General features: G+C 38.9%; 1 protein-coding gene across 2 annotated transcripts in view; it reads right to left on the bottom strand.

Annotated features, from left to right (window-relative positions):
* Nucleotides 1-347: 347 nt before the first annotated feature.
* LOC137255808 (uncharacterized protein C10orf67, mitochondrial-like) overlaps nt 348-17,282 on the bottom strand; it is a 35,607-nt gene continuing 18,672 nt past the window's right edge. The window contains exons 6-18 of one of the 2 annotated variants that reach the window (XM_067793349.1): nt 17,026-17,202; nt 14,366-14,422; nt 12,216-12,363; nt 11,833-11,891; nt 9,439-9,504; nt 6,688-6,753; nt 6,437-6,544; nt 5,644-5,735; nt 5,184-5,249; nt 4,555-4,642; nt 4,127-4,189; nt 3,341-3,473; nt 349-2,347 (exon numbers count right to left, since the gene is read on the bottom strand). In XM_067793349.1, coding sequence (XP_067649450.1) covers nt 2,196-2,347; nt 3,341-3,473; nt 4,127-4,189; nt 4,555-4,642; nt 5,184-5,249; nt 5,644-5,735; nt 6,437-6,544; nt 6,688-6,753; nt 9,439-9,504; nt 11,833-11,891; nt 12,216-12,363; nt 14,366-14,422; nt 17,026-17,202 — 1,275 coding nt within the window. In that variant the 3' untranslated portion in view covers nt 349-2,195. Of the gene's footprint in view, nt 2,348-3,340; nt 3,474-4,126; nt 4,190-4,554; nt 4,643-5,183; nt 5,250-5,643; nt 5,736-6,436; nt 6,545-6,687; nt 6,754-9,438; nt 9,505-11,832; nt 11,892-12,215; nt 12,364-14,365; nt 14,423-17,025; nt 17,203-17,282 lie in introns of both variants that reach the window. The other variant, XM_067793350.1, reaches the window with a different exon arrangement.

Raw genomic sequence — 17,282 nt, forward strand, 5'->3', positions numbered from 1 at the left:
GATCATATTGACAAATTTCCAAAGACATCTGTATCCGCACATAGAATGGTTTAGTACATGAACTAAAGATGCAAATGAAATTAGGGGTTTTTTTTAACTTGGTGATATTTTCATAATGTAAATATTTTCATGATGCATGTTCAACAAAACATGAAGACATTTCAAATGTGAAACAAATGATAAGTATGTATATTTTCTTGAATGGACTGTGTGAAGGAATTGTCACAACTTGCTGCTGGAGGCAGATATATGAAGTTGACACTACTACAAGTACAAGATGCTATCCTCCTTCAACTAATCATGATCATAGAGGCGTGCAGCAGCAAATAAAGGAAGAAGACACACCAATCTAGTCAGTGTTTATTGTGGGGAAAACGCCCATAGTGTACAATAAATATTTTCTGCTGTATTATCACAGCTTCATGGACACCACAGTTCATTTTGGCAACAAATCACATCCACACAGAATAGTAGTGTATATACGTCTGCAATGTGTATCAGTAACTCACCAGACTGGTTGATGACGGACAGTTGTCAGTCAGCATTATCTCAGCTACATTACTGCAGGCTGTTGGATCAACTCTGGACCACACACACCAGTGGTCAAGAATGTAAGTGACCACTCACTATAACCATCCTGTCCTCATTACAATCCAGACACCATTCCATGGTGGCAAAATCAATCAAGTCAGTAGATCTAGCTGATTTACTTAAACCATACCATTTTATATCATGACCCATAATGGTGTCAGTTTAACTTAACTTTTGTTTTGAATGAGCAGTGGCTAAATATAAACAAAATGGCTTCATTGTACAGAGTAAGCCATAGTACAGGCCTGCCTAAACTGTAAGCATTACTGGGTCAAACACTGAGGTTCCACTAAACCAGAGTGTCATTGTACACAGCATCCTCAGTGCTACGTCTGATGTATGTGTATCATTAGGTATGGGAGTTACCATCATCATAGCACAATGACAGTTTTGTACAGTGGAACCCAGGACAATATACAAACTTTGAATTGGAAACCTGTAAAAATTCATATCATTTTCTCAAGTACATATATTTTTTCAAACATTTCAGTTAGTTGTTCGTCATTAAGAAATTTTTCTTACTTTTTCTTTCCTTTCTTCCTCCAAGCTAAACACAGGACGGGGTTGCAGTCTTAACTATATTCTAGAAATATTGTGGTAAGGAAATAACAAATGCACTTCAAAACTTTTTCTCATATGGGGAAGCGAACCAGGGACTTCTGCATGAAGAAAACACTTTAAAACTACACTACCCTCCTCTGTGTTAAAACATATCTACAACACATCCCTCAGACTACTATGATGTTTATGGGCTAAAACTGAGAGGACTGTCATTTATTCAAACCCCAAGCTCAGGAAATAATACATTCATTTGCCTATTACTTGCTCCCATACCTTCTACAGGTAACAAGGTACCTGTGATGAGTACATCAATGGAGTAAAGTTTTTGTTACAATGAATATCACATCTTACTATATGACTGTGCACAATGGAAGACCAGACAACAAACTCTTCCAGTGAACACTGCTTGAATACTGCCCGGTACCGTTCATCACATGTTTTAAAATACAATATACAAAATATATATGTAATAAATGGACGGAGATCATATTCATATATATATTACAATGTTGTATCTAAAGTTTGCTAAAAGATGAAGGTGATATAAATGCTGATTGGTATAGAGAATATGGGTACCATACCGACTGTACATAAGCACAACACTCTGCATACAGTGCATGTTTAAACACTGTTGAATACCCAGTATATATAGTGTTCACTTGGCATCTTTTCACTGAAGCATACAAATCAAATGGGAAACAAACATACAAATCTACCTTCAAATAAAAACCAACACTTCCAACAGGTATTAAGATTATGTATGGAAACTAAACATTAAATTTCAAAACAAATTACATATCAGTATATATAAACACCATAAAAGTTCAGTTTTCCATATTACATTTAAAACTGAGGACGGTCTTCTGAGTGAAATAATGAAAACATGATTCAGAACTTATGAAGCTTATGAACACAAACATTTAAACCACAAACATGGTGCACAGCTTAAATATTCAGTGAACCCTTTGGTCCAAATATCCTGAAACCACAGCCACAACAGCTTCTTAAAACTGACTTGGAATATCACAAAGAAGTACTGAGTATCACTGAGCCTCCACTGATGGCAGGACAACCACATGACCTTGAGTTGAAGGTCGACTGTTTTCGCCACAGTCAGTGGGGTTCCTTGCTGGTGGGGCAGGGAGTGGGACTACATCTTCTGGCATGTCCTGGTCATCTGACATCACCTGGTTCTCTGGAATAGGAGGGACAACAATGTTATATCTCCTGCACAGTCTGACAACCTTCACGCTAAATTGAACAGCTTCAGTCTCTCTTAGGGAAATCTTAGAAGGCCACCACTGAGCTATAGCAAAGATAAGGTGATGACATTAATGATATGATGAGGTGATGATCAACCTATATCACCAAGTCAATCACACAAAAACATGTCAGTACTAAAACATCTCTGTACCAAGCCTCAACTTGCAATATGAGATGTAAGTACACCCACACCCCCAACAGTTACCTGGAGCCCTGACGTCAGGTAATGTCCAACACTGAGTGAAAGTCAAGAAGTTTACGTTATCAAAGGGGACAAATTGGTGGGTCCCTATATTCCTCTACTAATAAATTAAATCTGAAGGAATCTGCGTTTTACCAGAATCCTAAGATACTAAGCAGAATGATAAATGTTCCCGAAGTAACCACACTTTATCATTATGTAAGCTCCTATGGTAGCATCAGCTACTTCTGCATTTCCTTAAAACAATGTAAATTTGCAAGTTGATAGTAAAAGATACAGCCAAATGCATTTTTAAGATTTTCAAAATGAAAATTCTTCACATTTAACAGCGAAATACTTTTAAAAAACTTATCTGAGATGTACATGTAACACATCAAAGAACTTTTGGTTGACTGATACTCACTCAATACATAACACTGTGGTGTAAGGTTTCAAATGTAACCCTCATGGCTATCAATTGATCACATACATTGTTATGTATTATATGACCCACACCCCGAAGCATGTTCAAATTGCTACAATAATAGCCCTGTCAACATATCAGAATGCACGTAAGTTTCATTCTCAGCTCCCTAAGGAACAGATGACCAAACAGTCACAAGACCATGTCATCCTAACATCCTTCCATGCTGGGAGATCAGCGGCATGTTTTGAATAAAGTCACATGTCTACAAGTACTCATCAAGAATATATTCCAAGAGGACTTAACATTACAATACTAACCATCTACAGAGAACATGGCCGTGCCTCTGCCGCTGGGGGCAGACACAGTGTAGGAGATATAGTCTTTGTCACCACCACCACCACCACCGCCAGCGCCGCCACGCTGAGACTTGCCACTGCGAGGGATGTCAGGCTGTAACAGGAAAGGGTCCGGTTACATTGAACAATGATACAGTTACAACAGTTTCATAAAGTGACGGTAGTGATATGACTGTCCTCAGTGTGTGCTGATACAAGAGAGTTAAAGAGTTGTTGCATAACATCCTGGGGCCGTGTCACAAAACAATCACTGTACTGTGACTGTTATAAGTCCAGGTCACAGCATGGGAGTTATGATAACATTAAGTCTAATTCATCGTCTTGTAGAATGTGGCCCCACTTCACACATTGATTGTAGTGCTATGACTGCGTTTCTTTAATGTCATGCTCACCAATATTAGTACCTGCAAACAATTAAGCTTGAACCAGACAATCCAATGACTCATCAAGAGCAACAGTTGATAATTGTGATCCTACAACAAGGCATTAGCCATGCCATTGAGCCTGAGCACCTGATGCTGACAGTCCCGGTCTCTCCCAACTAACATTGAGTCATTAATCATTCAGTCATACTGGAGTGAGTCAGTATGATAGTGAAGAAAAGACCACATGCAGACTGTAGACAGATCACTGAAGTGAAACAGAAGCACATATATGGTGCTGCCAGGCTAAGGATCATGACCTTGGATGACAACATCTCCAACTGCAGCAATGTCTCCCGTTAACACACTACTCGGTTTCACTCACCAGTGGGTGTTTCCTGGAGCTGACTGGAGTCTTTGTGGGCACGATTCCTACTGGAGTATCCACCTGAAATTAACAACTGGAAGTGACTCCACACCACTGGATTGGCTAGCCAAGCAGTCTCTAATATCAGTTAAACATATGATTGCTGTGCATGTGCAAACTATGATGTCACTTCCTGGCTGGAAAACATACAATGGAAATACAAAAACATGCACTTGCGTAAAATATTGAACTGTGATTAGTTATGGCGGCATAATGCATTAAGCCAATGTATATTTCACACACTGCCTGAGAAGCAAAACCTCAGATATGGGAACCCTGAGACACCTGGTGGCAAGAACAGACACTGCAGCATGAGGAATATATCAGCAATATGACACTGGGAACACCAGGGACCAGCTGCTGACTGACACAGGCAGGGTACTCACGGTGTAACTAACGGAGGCCTGGTGGAGGGTAGCTGCCTGTCTCTGCATCGTCTGCCGCAGGTAACTCTCGTCCTTGAGGGCATGTAAACTGAGGGAGATACAAGGAGCATGAGTGACAGTATGTCCAGGGGAAATGTGAACTTGAGGCCAAATTTGCATAATCGCATTTGGATAGCTTAACTTGTACCTCGTTATGTTTTGCAACATGAATGAAGCATAATAGGAAAATAAGTTCTCAGAGAGAGAGACAGATTACAGAAGAGAGAGAGGAGAGACAGAGAGAGACTAAGAGTGAGTGTGTATCAGCCATGTGTCAGAAGACTGTTTCCACCATTGGTGAAGTCTGAGTATCTGTCTACACTAGTCGTTTGTTACATGGATGGTGGTCAGAGGTTTTGGACACACTCACTCACTGATAATTTAATTAATGTCATATTGACGCTATCCCGTACTTGTATGTTTTCATGACATTGCCCATATATGTGTATTATTTCTGAGCCTCCTTGAAGGCTCTCATAATCTGAAGGACCCTTCCTGATTCCATCAGTGTCACCTTACACTGTACCTCTTGGTAGCCAGGATGTGTACTGTACATCACATAAGGAGGTAACTATACACCACACACTAACCTCTGTTGCAGGATGGCAAACTTCTTCTCCCAAGTCTTGTGAATGCGTTCTATCTCTTTCTTCAGTCTGAATTGAAGAAGATACAAACAGATTACAATGCAGATTGCAAAAAACATAATATCTGTAACATACATGTACATAGTGAAACAATATCACCCTGATAATTAGTGTATGCCCTACTCACTTCAATACTAATATGTGTCTGTACTGATTGCTATGAAACCCTACTGATCTCAATGCTGACAGGTCTGAAACCCTACTGACCTCAATACTGACTCGTATGGTATCCTACTGACCTAAATACTGGCTGGTTACAATGACACCCTACTGACCTCAACACTGACTGGTATGACATCCTACTGACCTCAACACTGACTGGTATGACATCCTACTGACCTCAACACTGACTGGTATGACATCCTACTGACCTCAATACTGCCTGGTATGACATCCTACTGACCTCAATACTTCTTCTCGCATCCTTTGTTCACTCTTCTTAAGTTTTTCTGCATCCACTGACTCCTGGCTGACATTTGAGTTCTTAGCCTTCTCCTGCAAATATGGCACCATCACAATCTTCTGAAACTCTTTGAATGATATTTAGTGAGAGACATAAAAGTCAGAAAGGTTATGGATGTCAGTTTCTTTTGTATGAAGAAAACATAGTTGCTTAATCAGTCATCAGTGGATGAAAGCAAGAAAGCTATATTTGTGCATGGGAAAACATGTGTTCACATTTACTTTGTTATCTAATGCTTTACATGGCAACAAGTTGAAGGTGAAATATGTATATAATTGAAGCTAAACCAGATATAATTTTTATTTAAATAGTCATCAAGAGGCTGGCAGAATTGTGATTGTTTCACAGCTGAAATATCACTAGCCTCAGTGGTTACTGATCAATTTCTTTGGATCCAAAACCCACCATTGGAGCTGTTTCAAGGTAGCTAGGTTGTCTCCCCATATCTTATTCCTACCAAATCACAATAACCCTTCAAAATATTGACTCAGATAATAAATATCAGTCTAAGTTTGATTCGCCACATGATTTACAATGTATGAAGCCATTTTCTTATGTTCCCCACGATGATACTGCAGAAATATTACAAAAAGTGGTGTAAACTAGTCTCACTTACATCTTATTGTCAAGTCATACACAGTGTCTTTACTTAATAGAAGTGTATTGTGTCCACTTAAGCAGCTTTCAGATATGAAAATAAGGTGCCATGTTGTCCGACATAAATGACACCCACCCTAGCAAGTTGTTCCTCCAGAAGCTTCTTCTGGTCTGTGAGCAGCTTGATCTTCTCCTTATCCTCCTCCAGGGATCCTGGCTTTGTCTTCTTTGCCTCCTTCAGAGCCTGGCAACAAACACAGTACTTAAACAAAATCATAATTTGGGCAAGAGAATGAGTATGAGTTCAGTTGTAGGTTTGATATTGACACAAGCCCTAATGGCAGTGGTTGGCATCTCCAGCTGAACAACTAGTTCCTGAAGACTTACCTGTTCCCTGGCAATCTTGACCTGCTCTTCCATCATCTTCTGCATGTCCATCTTCTGCTTCTCCAGCTGCACAGAAAACATACACTCAAGTACAGGCCCTGCATCAGTGACAGAGCTGGTCACACAGGCTCTCTACCTTCCATCTGGACTACATGTATATTGAATTGTCATTCTGAATACTCATTGGTAACCTTTATGGAAGTGACAGGGAACTTCAGTTTTAATAAATGATCATAGAAATCACATAGGTGACTATACTTATATTCTTTCACAACGGATAAAAACACAGCAAAGCCAAGAACTTTTGATGTCACACAGATGCAGAGGCCCTTGCCATACAAGCAGGTTCAAAACTCACTATAAGGATGAAGAAATGCAAGTGAGAGGTCGATAATGTCTTCAGTCTATTACCAACACTCGACCATAGATCAGACTGGAGCATATCAGCAAGTGTATGACCATTAGATCCACCTGATTAAGGTACTATCACAACAACTACATTCCTGACTAGAAACGGTATCCAAAACTTATGATGACCGAACAGGTCACTAATTAGGCTGGTGGTCTGGGACTGGTGGTCTGACATGGCATATGGGTAACTGATGATCATTATACTCTGAAGGCCTGGATCGGTGCTCACTCTAACAATATCTAGATTTTCTGGTCCAGGCAATTTTCTTTTTCAATATTTTCATATAACATTACCGAGTGATTAAACAATACACACATGATCATTACAAATGATCAATTTTCATCTTGTTTAAACTGCAGTTAGGCAAGATGCTAGTTTTATCATGCCAGACTTTAAATAATCACAACTGGTAGAGGTATACCTGTAATTGATATTATGGACACCAAATCACCCCACCAGGGAACAAATACACACTATGAACCAAGTCACTGTCTCTGTGGAGCACACAGGTGTAGTGGTTAGCATGCTGGCTTTTCATGCCAAAGGCCCTGGGTTTGAATCTCGGTGGAGACACCAAAACTTTGTGACCTGGTTCTCATACTGTGTTGTGTCCCTGGACAAGGCACTTCATCCACATTGTACCCAGTCCACCCAGCTGTTTAAAATGGCTACCTGAGAAGGGAATGTATGGACCTATATGGTTGCTCTTGGTGCTTAGTAGCAGCTTTGAAAGTATAATTCAGTCAGGGTTATAATGTAACACCAGACAACAGCTTTCGATTCTGGGTGCGATAATTAGAATTATTATTGTTATTATTACAACTGTCCATCAAGTCATCTCTCACAACAAGCACCTGCTGCCAAGTCCTCAATCTGAACACCCACTGTAGTACAACAGTGCACCACACAGCTAATCTGATCACATATTTACGCATTAGACATCCTTTCAACAGTAACTCAGCAAAAGTGTCCAGACTGATAAAGAATGAAAATATTAAAGGTGCCTCTACAGCCACTGAATTATAAGATAAATAAGTACTTAGAAATAGTTTCATGTTTCAGGATACTTTCTCAAAAAAGCTGGCCTAATTATGTGATATGTTTAAATAAATGTGCAGACAGAAGTAATAGACAGAGAGAGGCAACATGGCAGGTGAAGAAAGATGTCCAGGAACAAGACGTGGTTAGGGGTGAGAGAGTTCAGTTGGTCAACTTAAACCTGATCCAAGCTGAAGGCAAGTCATGGCTATAGTAACTGTCCAACAATTCAAGGTGCAATATTCATTATTACATGCAGTGGAGATATATTGTTTAAACACTCATTAGTCATGGACACGGAAACAATTGTAGTCATACGTACATGAAGAATCAAACTTTTCATACACAAATGACAAAAGACTATCTATTATATTGTTTAGTGGTAATTTCAAACTTTTGGACAGGTTAAGATAAGTTCCAGAATCAATGGGCAGTACTTGGTGCAAATACACAACATTTGACAACATATGACAACAGTGCAAGACACACGTAAAAGCTCACAAGTATATGTGACACACAATGTGGTTTATGTCCACTTCTGTGAACACAAAACACCAAAATATGGCCAACATTTATTTGTTTTGACTTTCCCCTAAAAATCCTCCCAACAAATGGGTACTTGATGAGAATGATCAAGAACTGCCTCCCCCATGAATACTCCATGAAAAAGAAATAAAAATTAGCTAAATTATCCTAATCAAAGTATTTAGCACCTCATCCTTACCGAATTTAGGATGGTCCCAACTGGGAATCTAATGAATGTTTGATTGTATCAAGCCTTTTGATTGTACAGGAACATCATCATAAGTCATGTACAATTTTGAAAAACATTTTATCTAACAATTTAATATTCACAACTGCCCAACTGCTCAGAATGTGACCTTTTCTTTGGCTAAAAATGATCAAAATGTCGACCTTTTACCCAAACACACACACTCACTCAAACAGCAGAAGCACATTACCAGTTCATCAGCCTGTGGTCAAAAAGGAAGGAATAATTACAGTTACTCATTGAAATAAATACACAAACATCACAATGAGATACAAATAACAACACTAAGGTAATAACTGAATACAACTAATTCAGTAGACATACAGTTTGACTGACAGTATAAACCATACAACAAAATAGCTATTATCAAACAAACTCATCTAAATGAACATTCCAATTTCTAATTGCTACTACCTCTATGACATTTTGGAAAACAAAGTGACGAATATGAAATAACAAATAAAACAGAAACAGATTTAACAACAACAGTTTAAAGATGCCTACATTTCCACAGAGAAGGAATACTGACCATCCGTTTAGATGATGCCTTGTCCTGCTCAGCAAATGATTTCAACTCTTTCTTCTCATGTTTCAACTGAAATGAGAAAAGCAGACACTGACTTACACCTCATAGCTTAATCATTCGATTTTCCTCCAATGGGGATCAGCAAAGATCACAATGTGTGATGTCAAAGGTATTATTATGATAATCAGTGAGTGAGTGAGTTTGATTTTACACCTGTTTTAGCAATATTCCAGCAATATCCTGAAGGAGGACACAAGAAATGGACTTCTCACATTGTACCCGTCAGGCAAATTGAACCTGGGTCTTCGCTGTGGCAAGTGAACACTTTAACCACAAGGCTACCCCACAGCCCTGGGCACAGAGCAATCTTAGTTACAATCACTCTTAGGCACCTACAATCAACTTTACAATCACCGTACAATTGCTCTAATCCACTTGCACAAACACAATCTTAAGACAGCATGGATTTAAGACCGCAATCTTAACTAAGATCGAACTCTTCAACGTTGGAGGTAGAAATTTCTTAAACTCGACTCCTGTCTACAGTTGTCTTCAAGTGCGCATCGCATGCAGTGCAAATAAAACGTGGAACTTGTTCCCGCACGCAAATGACATCCCTTCCTTAATCGCACCTTGCAAATTTTTCATCAAAACAAAACCAAACAAAACAAAAAAAAAAAAACCAAACCCACAAATCTTTGAAGGAAACGATAACGTTGAAGAAGGAAGCGATAACGTGGAAGGTAACATGTATAATCACTCGTACCTCAGGGGTTATTCTCTAATTTTTCTACATTCTAATTTTTTATGAACTAAAAATGTGATACTGCAACCACAGACCTATCATGTTTTATGCAAGTATTGAAATACAAACAAATACGTTAACAAATTGGGTCTTGAGTTATTGATCTAATAATCATGAAATTAAAAGATAGCACATAAATAAAATTTCCTTATGATATAACACCTAAATGTACCAGGATTTGTCAGTGGTTGTCAGTTGAACATAGTTTGGCATCTCGTAGGTGTTATTTGGAGTAAAATCCCCAATATATCCCGCAAGCATTAGATTTGTAAAGATATGAAAGTGTGACATGACTGTGGGAGTGTTGTGGAAAATTCATGACAGGGAAATATGAAAACGTTATTATTTCGTGTGTGTTGTATGTGTTGTTGAATGCTCATCCACAGTATATTAATTACTTTATCCTATTGATAATTATTTTTTCGTTTTGTCAAAAAAAACGTTTGTCTCTCGTCAGATTCAATTTTTACAAGTAGAAAAAACATAATTTTGCACGTCATCCAACTGTAGATTATTTCAATGATAAACTAAGAGAAAATCATTAACCGAAAAGAAACATGTGGAGATCTGTTCTGTCACAAGAGAACATGCATTGTATTTGGGCATGGCAGATTTTACGGCAACGGCATAATCTGCAAAGGGAAACCACTCCCATCTTGCGTAAAAACTAAAATTAGCTGCCCTTGAGTTATTGAAAAGGTCATGGCCACTGCTAATCGCAGCAGACACCTTTCGTTACTATCCTTTCCTTGTTTATCAAAAAGGTATGGTGTTCATACTTTTTCCAACACTGAATCGGGTGAGAAATGTACTTTATGATATCGACTCGATAATGATGTTGTTCACTACCGCAAATAACGATATTTCTGACGTTAAATCGATGTTGCATTCTCCGTGTTGTTGAAGTGTCGAGGCGAATCATACAGTTTTATGCAGTATGAAAGCAATCCCCTAACGTAAAGCTAATTATTTGCGTGGAATTGACACCAACTTGGACGCCATTTTGCTCTTGACTACAATGATCTTAGCTCCTTACAATTGGTTCCGACCAATTGTAAGTTTTGATTGTAACTTACAATGATCTTAGCCTACAATCGCTTTGTGCAAGTGGATGGCGATTGTAGCCGGTGCCTAAGATCGCGATCTTAAGGATTTACAATAATTGTAGCTCTAAGATCGTTTTGTGCAAGTGGGCCCAGGTCTCATTATTCTATGAAAAGAAGCAGACAAGGAAGTATAAGCCCCAATCAGTTCCATCGATTGCATCTGTAACTTTCAGCTGTGTACAGACAGAAGATGAAGGATAGAAAATGTCAGACACAGAATACACAATGCTCGATCAAGACTATAGAACAGGGTATCAAAGTGAGAGGATAACGGATCATGGGTAGAAGGAAGGGGGTAAAGCATAAATCATGGTGTACATAGAACAGAGCATACAGGATGACAAGACAACAAAGAGTGAGTGACTGAGTTAAGATTTAATGTCACATTGGCAATATTTCAGCCATATCAAGACAAGAAAGAATTGTGACTAGAGATAGAGGACAGAGAGAAAGCAGCCATTCTCCATCAAGAGTCCAGACACTCACCTGCTCCACCAGCATGTTCTGCTTCTCTATCTGTTCTGTGAGAGTATCCACCTCCTTGTCTGTAACAGAGGGATGAGTCACTGGGCTGGAATGTTGCAGTCCCCTACTGACATTTCATATCGGAAGAGTATAACATCAATTCACAGATTAGTGAAGTGTTTCCATACAGCTGAGTCTGAATACTTTCTTGTTACAGATTTCTGACTTTCTTTATGCTGCCTACTGCCTTTCTCCCTAGTCTGCTTACTTCTTCCCTACAGTCTACTAATTTCTCTTTATGTCTGCTTACTTTATCCCTACAGCCTATTGACTTTTCCCTTACAGTCTGCTACCTCAATGCCTACAGTCTGCTACCTTGTTCCCTACAGCCTGTGTAGACTTACTGAGCTGTAATGTTTCTTCCTCTTTGATGTCCAGTGCTTCCTCTAGCCTATCCACCTTCTTCTCCATCTTCCTCATCTGGTTCTGGAGTTCTTCTACTTCCTCTGCAGACATTCCCGGAGTGCGAGAGTGAAGAGATTCCTCATCAAGCTATAGCAAAGAGTAAACATGAGATTCTGGAATGACTAGGTAGGGTGGGGCCTGAGCTGGTGGTGTTCCAGATAATGTGTTGTGAAAGGTAACCATGTGGGTGAAAGGAACCATACTAAGGATCACGATCATGGACTTGGATCACATCTCTTGGCACAACACTGCGCTGGTCCACCTATAATGTCTCCCTTCTTCCTTCCCTGTTATCAGAACCATCATCTTAATAATACATATGACACACTATATGACAAGGGTCAAGCTCAGTTAGTTCCACTCCAGGTCAACAACCCTTAATGTTATTAATATTTGATTGTTCAGCCATCACCTGGTGGGTACCTGGTGGGATTAGGACATTATTGTGACCCACTGTAACCTACTTCTCCAGACTGGTGATGTCAAAGAATTTTAATGGCTATAGACTACACATCTGAAGTCCAACACTCATCACTGACTTCCTGGCTGGAGATGAAGAGTGTTGAAATCTGACATGGATTTCAAAGCACTTCTAATATGAAAAGCAACACTGCAGATCAACGATGACTTGAACTGAACTGAATAGGTTCTACTTGGTAACCAGTACGAAACTCTCTCTCACTGACTCCATTTTCAGTAAATACACTGATGTACTATGCGTCAGTGTTTGCAATAGTTTAATATGCAGCTTGGCCATAAGGGCATGTGGTCGCAATAAAATCTTTAAAATCTACATTTTTTTTTAAAGTCAGAGAATCAAAATAACCCACACTGTACACAGTTTTCACACAGTCATTCATTTCACAAAATAATTCACCAAAGCCTATTGTGCAGAGAGAAATTTAAATTTCTTGCAAAACTGACGTTGACAATCCTATACAGACAGCACTGAAATACCAGGAAGTGACACTGTAAATTATCAACTTAGATTCAATATGGCGGCAGCCATTGAGTTTACTCTGCTGATCAGCATGCGACTGTAACTGAAAAGTAGATACTAGTTCAGTATTGAGTTCAGGAACCAGTCGACAAGATGTTTTTGTTGATCTGCCACTTAAGACATTTAATGGCTAGCTTGTGAGTTGTGAATGAGGGGGAGGAGGGGTGGAGACGCCACCATGGATCTGCAATTACATGACTGGGCTCCGTCTTGATGAAACATTTGCACCTCATGCTGGTGAAAAGGTTCTAGTTTTCCCGAAGCATATGGCGATTACTGAGGCTTTGCAAACATCATTTTTGAAACAATGTTACTGATTGCACAACCAAATCTGATTGCACAAATCTAGACCACTTGCACCATGAAAGGGCCATATTAGAACAGAGTTTACATGTACATAGGAAGATAAAACAGGAGAAACCTCTGTTGGAAGAGAATGCTTTGTGGAGAAAATGTATGAAAGAAATCAACATATTGCATGTTACTGGTGAAGACACATTGATGCATGGATTACAGAAAAACAGTGATAGACAATATTATCAATGAAACAATTTTCATATCAATAATCATGAATAATTCTTCCTATCAACAATGTTTCCAGTTACCAATCGTTCTAGCCAAGACACCTATACATAACTCAAATTCCCTTTTAAAGAATGAGGTGTGAATGTTAACAAAAACAACAAATGGATATACAGACAAAATGTAAAAGAAGGAAATAATAATTGTTAAACAAGGTTCATGCATGTAATATTGCAACCAAGGTGACTGAGTTGTACACAGTTGTTAGGGAAACACTACAGATCAGTCGGGTGTGTAGCCATTGGTGACTGAGCTGTAATCAGTTGTTAGGATACATTATAAATGTTTAGGAGGTGTAGCCCAGAGTGACTGAGTTGTAAACAGTTGTTAGGGAAACATTATGGATTAATAGAAACCTGGATCACCTCAAAGTAAACAGTTGTCTGGGGAAGATTATATATTAAGAGAATGTCACTGTGTAAACCAGGGTGACAGTGCTGTTAGGGGGAGTATATATAGATCAGCAGCAGAACACAATCATGTGCGAGAGTGAGATCACAGAGTTACCAGAAGGGTCGGAGTGACGTCAGTACCGCTACGGGTCATCTCCGACCTTGAGACTTGCTGCAAAAGTGTAACACCAAAAACATTCATTGATGTTCAAATCGTTGACTCATTCCTTGCCAAAAATTAAAGGGGCACTGATGCGGAGCGAATAATGTTTCTCGCCAACGGTCGAATTACGAAACCAAGCCGCAAATTGGTCAGCGCCCGCTCCTTCGACCGTGACGGACAAAGGAACTGGGCTCCTGTCCATATTAGCAGAATTTCTTCACCTTAACAGTCAGGAGGCCGGATGCCCATCATATGCCATTTGTTCAAAAATATCCATGGTATTCCTTGTCTGATCGTAACAAAATATCCCATCAGTGTAGTTCTTTTCGGATGCTTGGATGGTATAGTTACTGATCCAATTTGATCCTATTTCTGTGTTTTTAACCTCGATATTTAATCATGTTACATGAAAACATGATGTCTACAGGCACGTACCAAGCCATTTGTTTCAGTACGGAAGATTGCAAAGCTTTATATATATAGGTAGTTTTGAGTGTTGGTTCAGCTGTGATAGCAAATATCATACGTAAATTTTGGTAGCTATGGTAGCTACAATGGTTTATTATTTATGATAATAAAAACACACAGTTGATTTATTTGAATTCGTAAACAAAAAACGATGACTTTGCCTTTGGTAGAGAAATCTGAAAATTTTCTTACGTAAAAAAAACCCCCTTATTTCACCTATTTACCCAAGTACACAGCAAATGCCTGTGTGTATTCCTTATGTAACGAAATTCCGTTGGTATCCTCAAAGCAGTTTCGGCCCATAAGTGTTTTCAGGCTGCATGCGACACAGAGATTACATCCTCCTTGCTGTAACTCGCGTTTGATGGTGTAAACCTACACGTGTTATTTGTCATCATTCTCTGGATGGTCAATTAATGAATTTATAACAGGTATAATTAGTAGTAGCACCACTTCGGTTACTCAACAAAGGTTCCCATTTGGCATTTCTCCTGTCTGGAGTAAATACTCAACATTATAAATTAAGGTCTGTAATGGCAAATGTATTGTATGTTATGTAATATGTGCATGTAAGTGATGCAAGAGGGTTTATCAGCTGAGTTACAAAAACAAACATCGATCAAAGGATTAACCGATAACACACTGATTGATTAATTACTTTTATCTTCTAACGGATTTGTCAAAAGGCAGTGTGTGTAGATGACTACACCCTGTCGTAAAGAGTGAGTGCAAAAACAACACCCTCCCTTCAAAGAATTAACCACCCTTGCGTTGATTGATTGATTGCTCATTATTGGTTAACTAAATTACTTAGAATAGTGGACATCATACAATTAGTTGCCAGGTGTGCTATCTTGGGAGACCAATGAGAGGTTTATCTGGTTTTCACCAACGAAAGACGTGAAACGATGTGTTACTTTTTCGCAAACTAGACAGTTGTAAGACACGCGACACAGAGCAGGATTATTTACCAGCTGCAGATGAATGGAATACGATTTCTTTTACGTGGATATTGATGGATACATTCCTGAACAAGGTAGTAGCCTGACATCGTTGCTATAAAATTAGTCTGTTTCACATTCATTATTTGCATTTTGTTTTAATTTATTTTTTGTAGCATTCAGCAGAATCTGTATGACAGAAAACACACACTAGATCGCGTATGTGTGTGAAATAGGATCCACATTGGCAATTTATACAATGTATAAATGTTGCTGTTATGTTAGAAATTTACTATGAGTATAAGCAGATCGTGTGTTCTTTTATTAATTTTCAGAATCATACAAATATGACAATAAACCAATTAGGGTTATGAGACAAAATATAGAGACGTACATTGGCTTCGTTATTTTTCCGTCCTAATAGTTTTTTACCATTTCTACCACTGGCAGATGATTAACCTTCTAAGTGTTTCATTTGTTTTCAAAATACATTTGTTATGAAGTAAAAATGACTTCACCTAAGTTGATCTGTCTATAATTAAACTATCAATTGCGCTTACGGAATGCGCAGCAGAGGTCACGAACCAGTCACGAATTCTGGGATATCATCCGGGTACGCACGGGAGAAAAACAATAACAAAAGTTTACACCAGTCCACGGAAATTGCTCCGCATCAGTGCCCCTTTAACTTACTTCCATCTTGTGCATAAACCAGTGGTAGTTTCACAATGATCTCCACTGCACTGAAGCAGCCCATTTTACAGTTTTGGCTCCTTGATACATTACCAAAACAACATTTGTTCATGGTCTGCACTTGTCAATGCTGTGACCAATTTTCTGCAGAATTGAGGAATACACAAGGACAGATGGTGTTGTGTGAGGGCAATAGCATGTTACCGAAGGGTTCAGATCTAAAGTAGGACAAAGTGATGGTGTATTCTACAGTGCTAAATGCAGATAAAAATTACTCTAAAGTCACTTTTGACTATAACTGAGGCATACAAGCAAATTCACTAAGCTTGTCAACTGCTTGACTTCGAACTACTGTTACAAGAAAAGTATAGTGCAAACTAATAGTAAACTAAACTGCAGACTATTTTGATCTATAGTGCCTGAGGTTAACTTCAGTAAATAGGTTTAGATATTGCATGATGCTGTGAAAAGTTCATGATGAAGAGAATATTGAGATGAGACAACTCTCACCCTGTTGTCGTCCACTGCAGTCTGCTGCTGATGCTGAGAAAGCTGAAGTTTGAGCATGTGTATCACCGCCTCATTCCTCTGGATAGTCTGTTGCATCTCGCGGTACTTCTCCTCCAGTTGACCGGTGCCTAAATTATGTTTATTCCGCTCGGACTTTATTTTTCGCTCAAGATTTTTCTGTAAGATAGAAACATTGACCATATGAATTACATTCAAACTGCAGGTCTATCATCTATTAGTATTGGGGGCAAGAAATA

This window comes from Haliotis asinina, chromosome 11 (genome assembly GCF_037392515.1).
Source record: "Haliotis asinina isolate JCU_RB_2024 chromosome 11, JCU_Hal_asi_v2, whole genome shotgun sequence".
NCBI classification, from domain to species: domain Eukaryota; kingdom Metazoa; phylum Mollusca; class Gastropoda; order Lepetellida; family Haliotidae; genus Haliotis; species Haliotis asinina.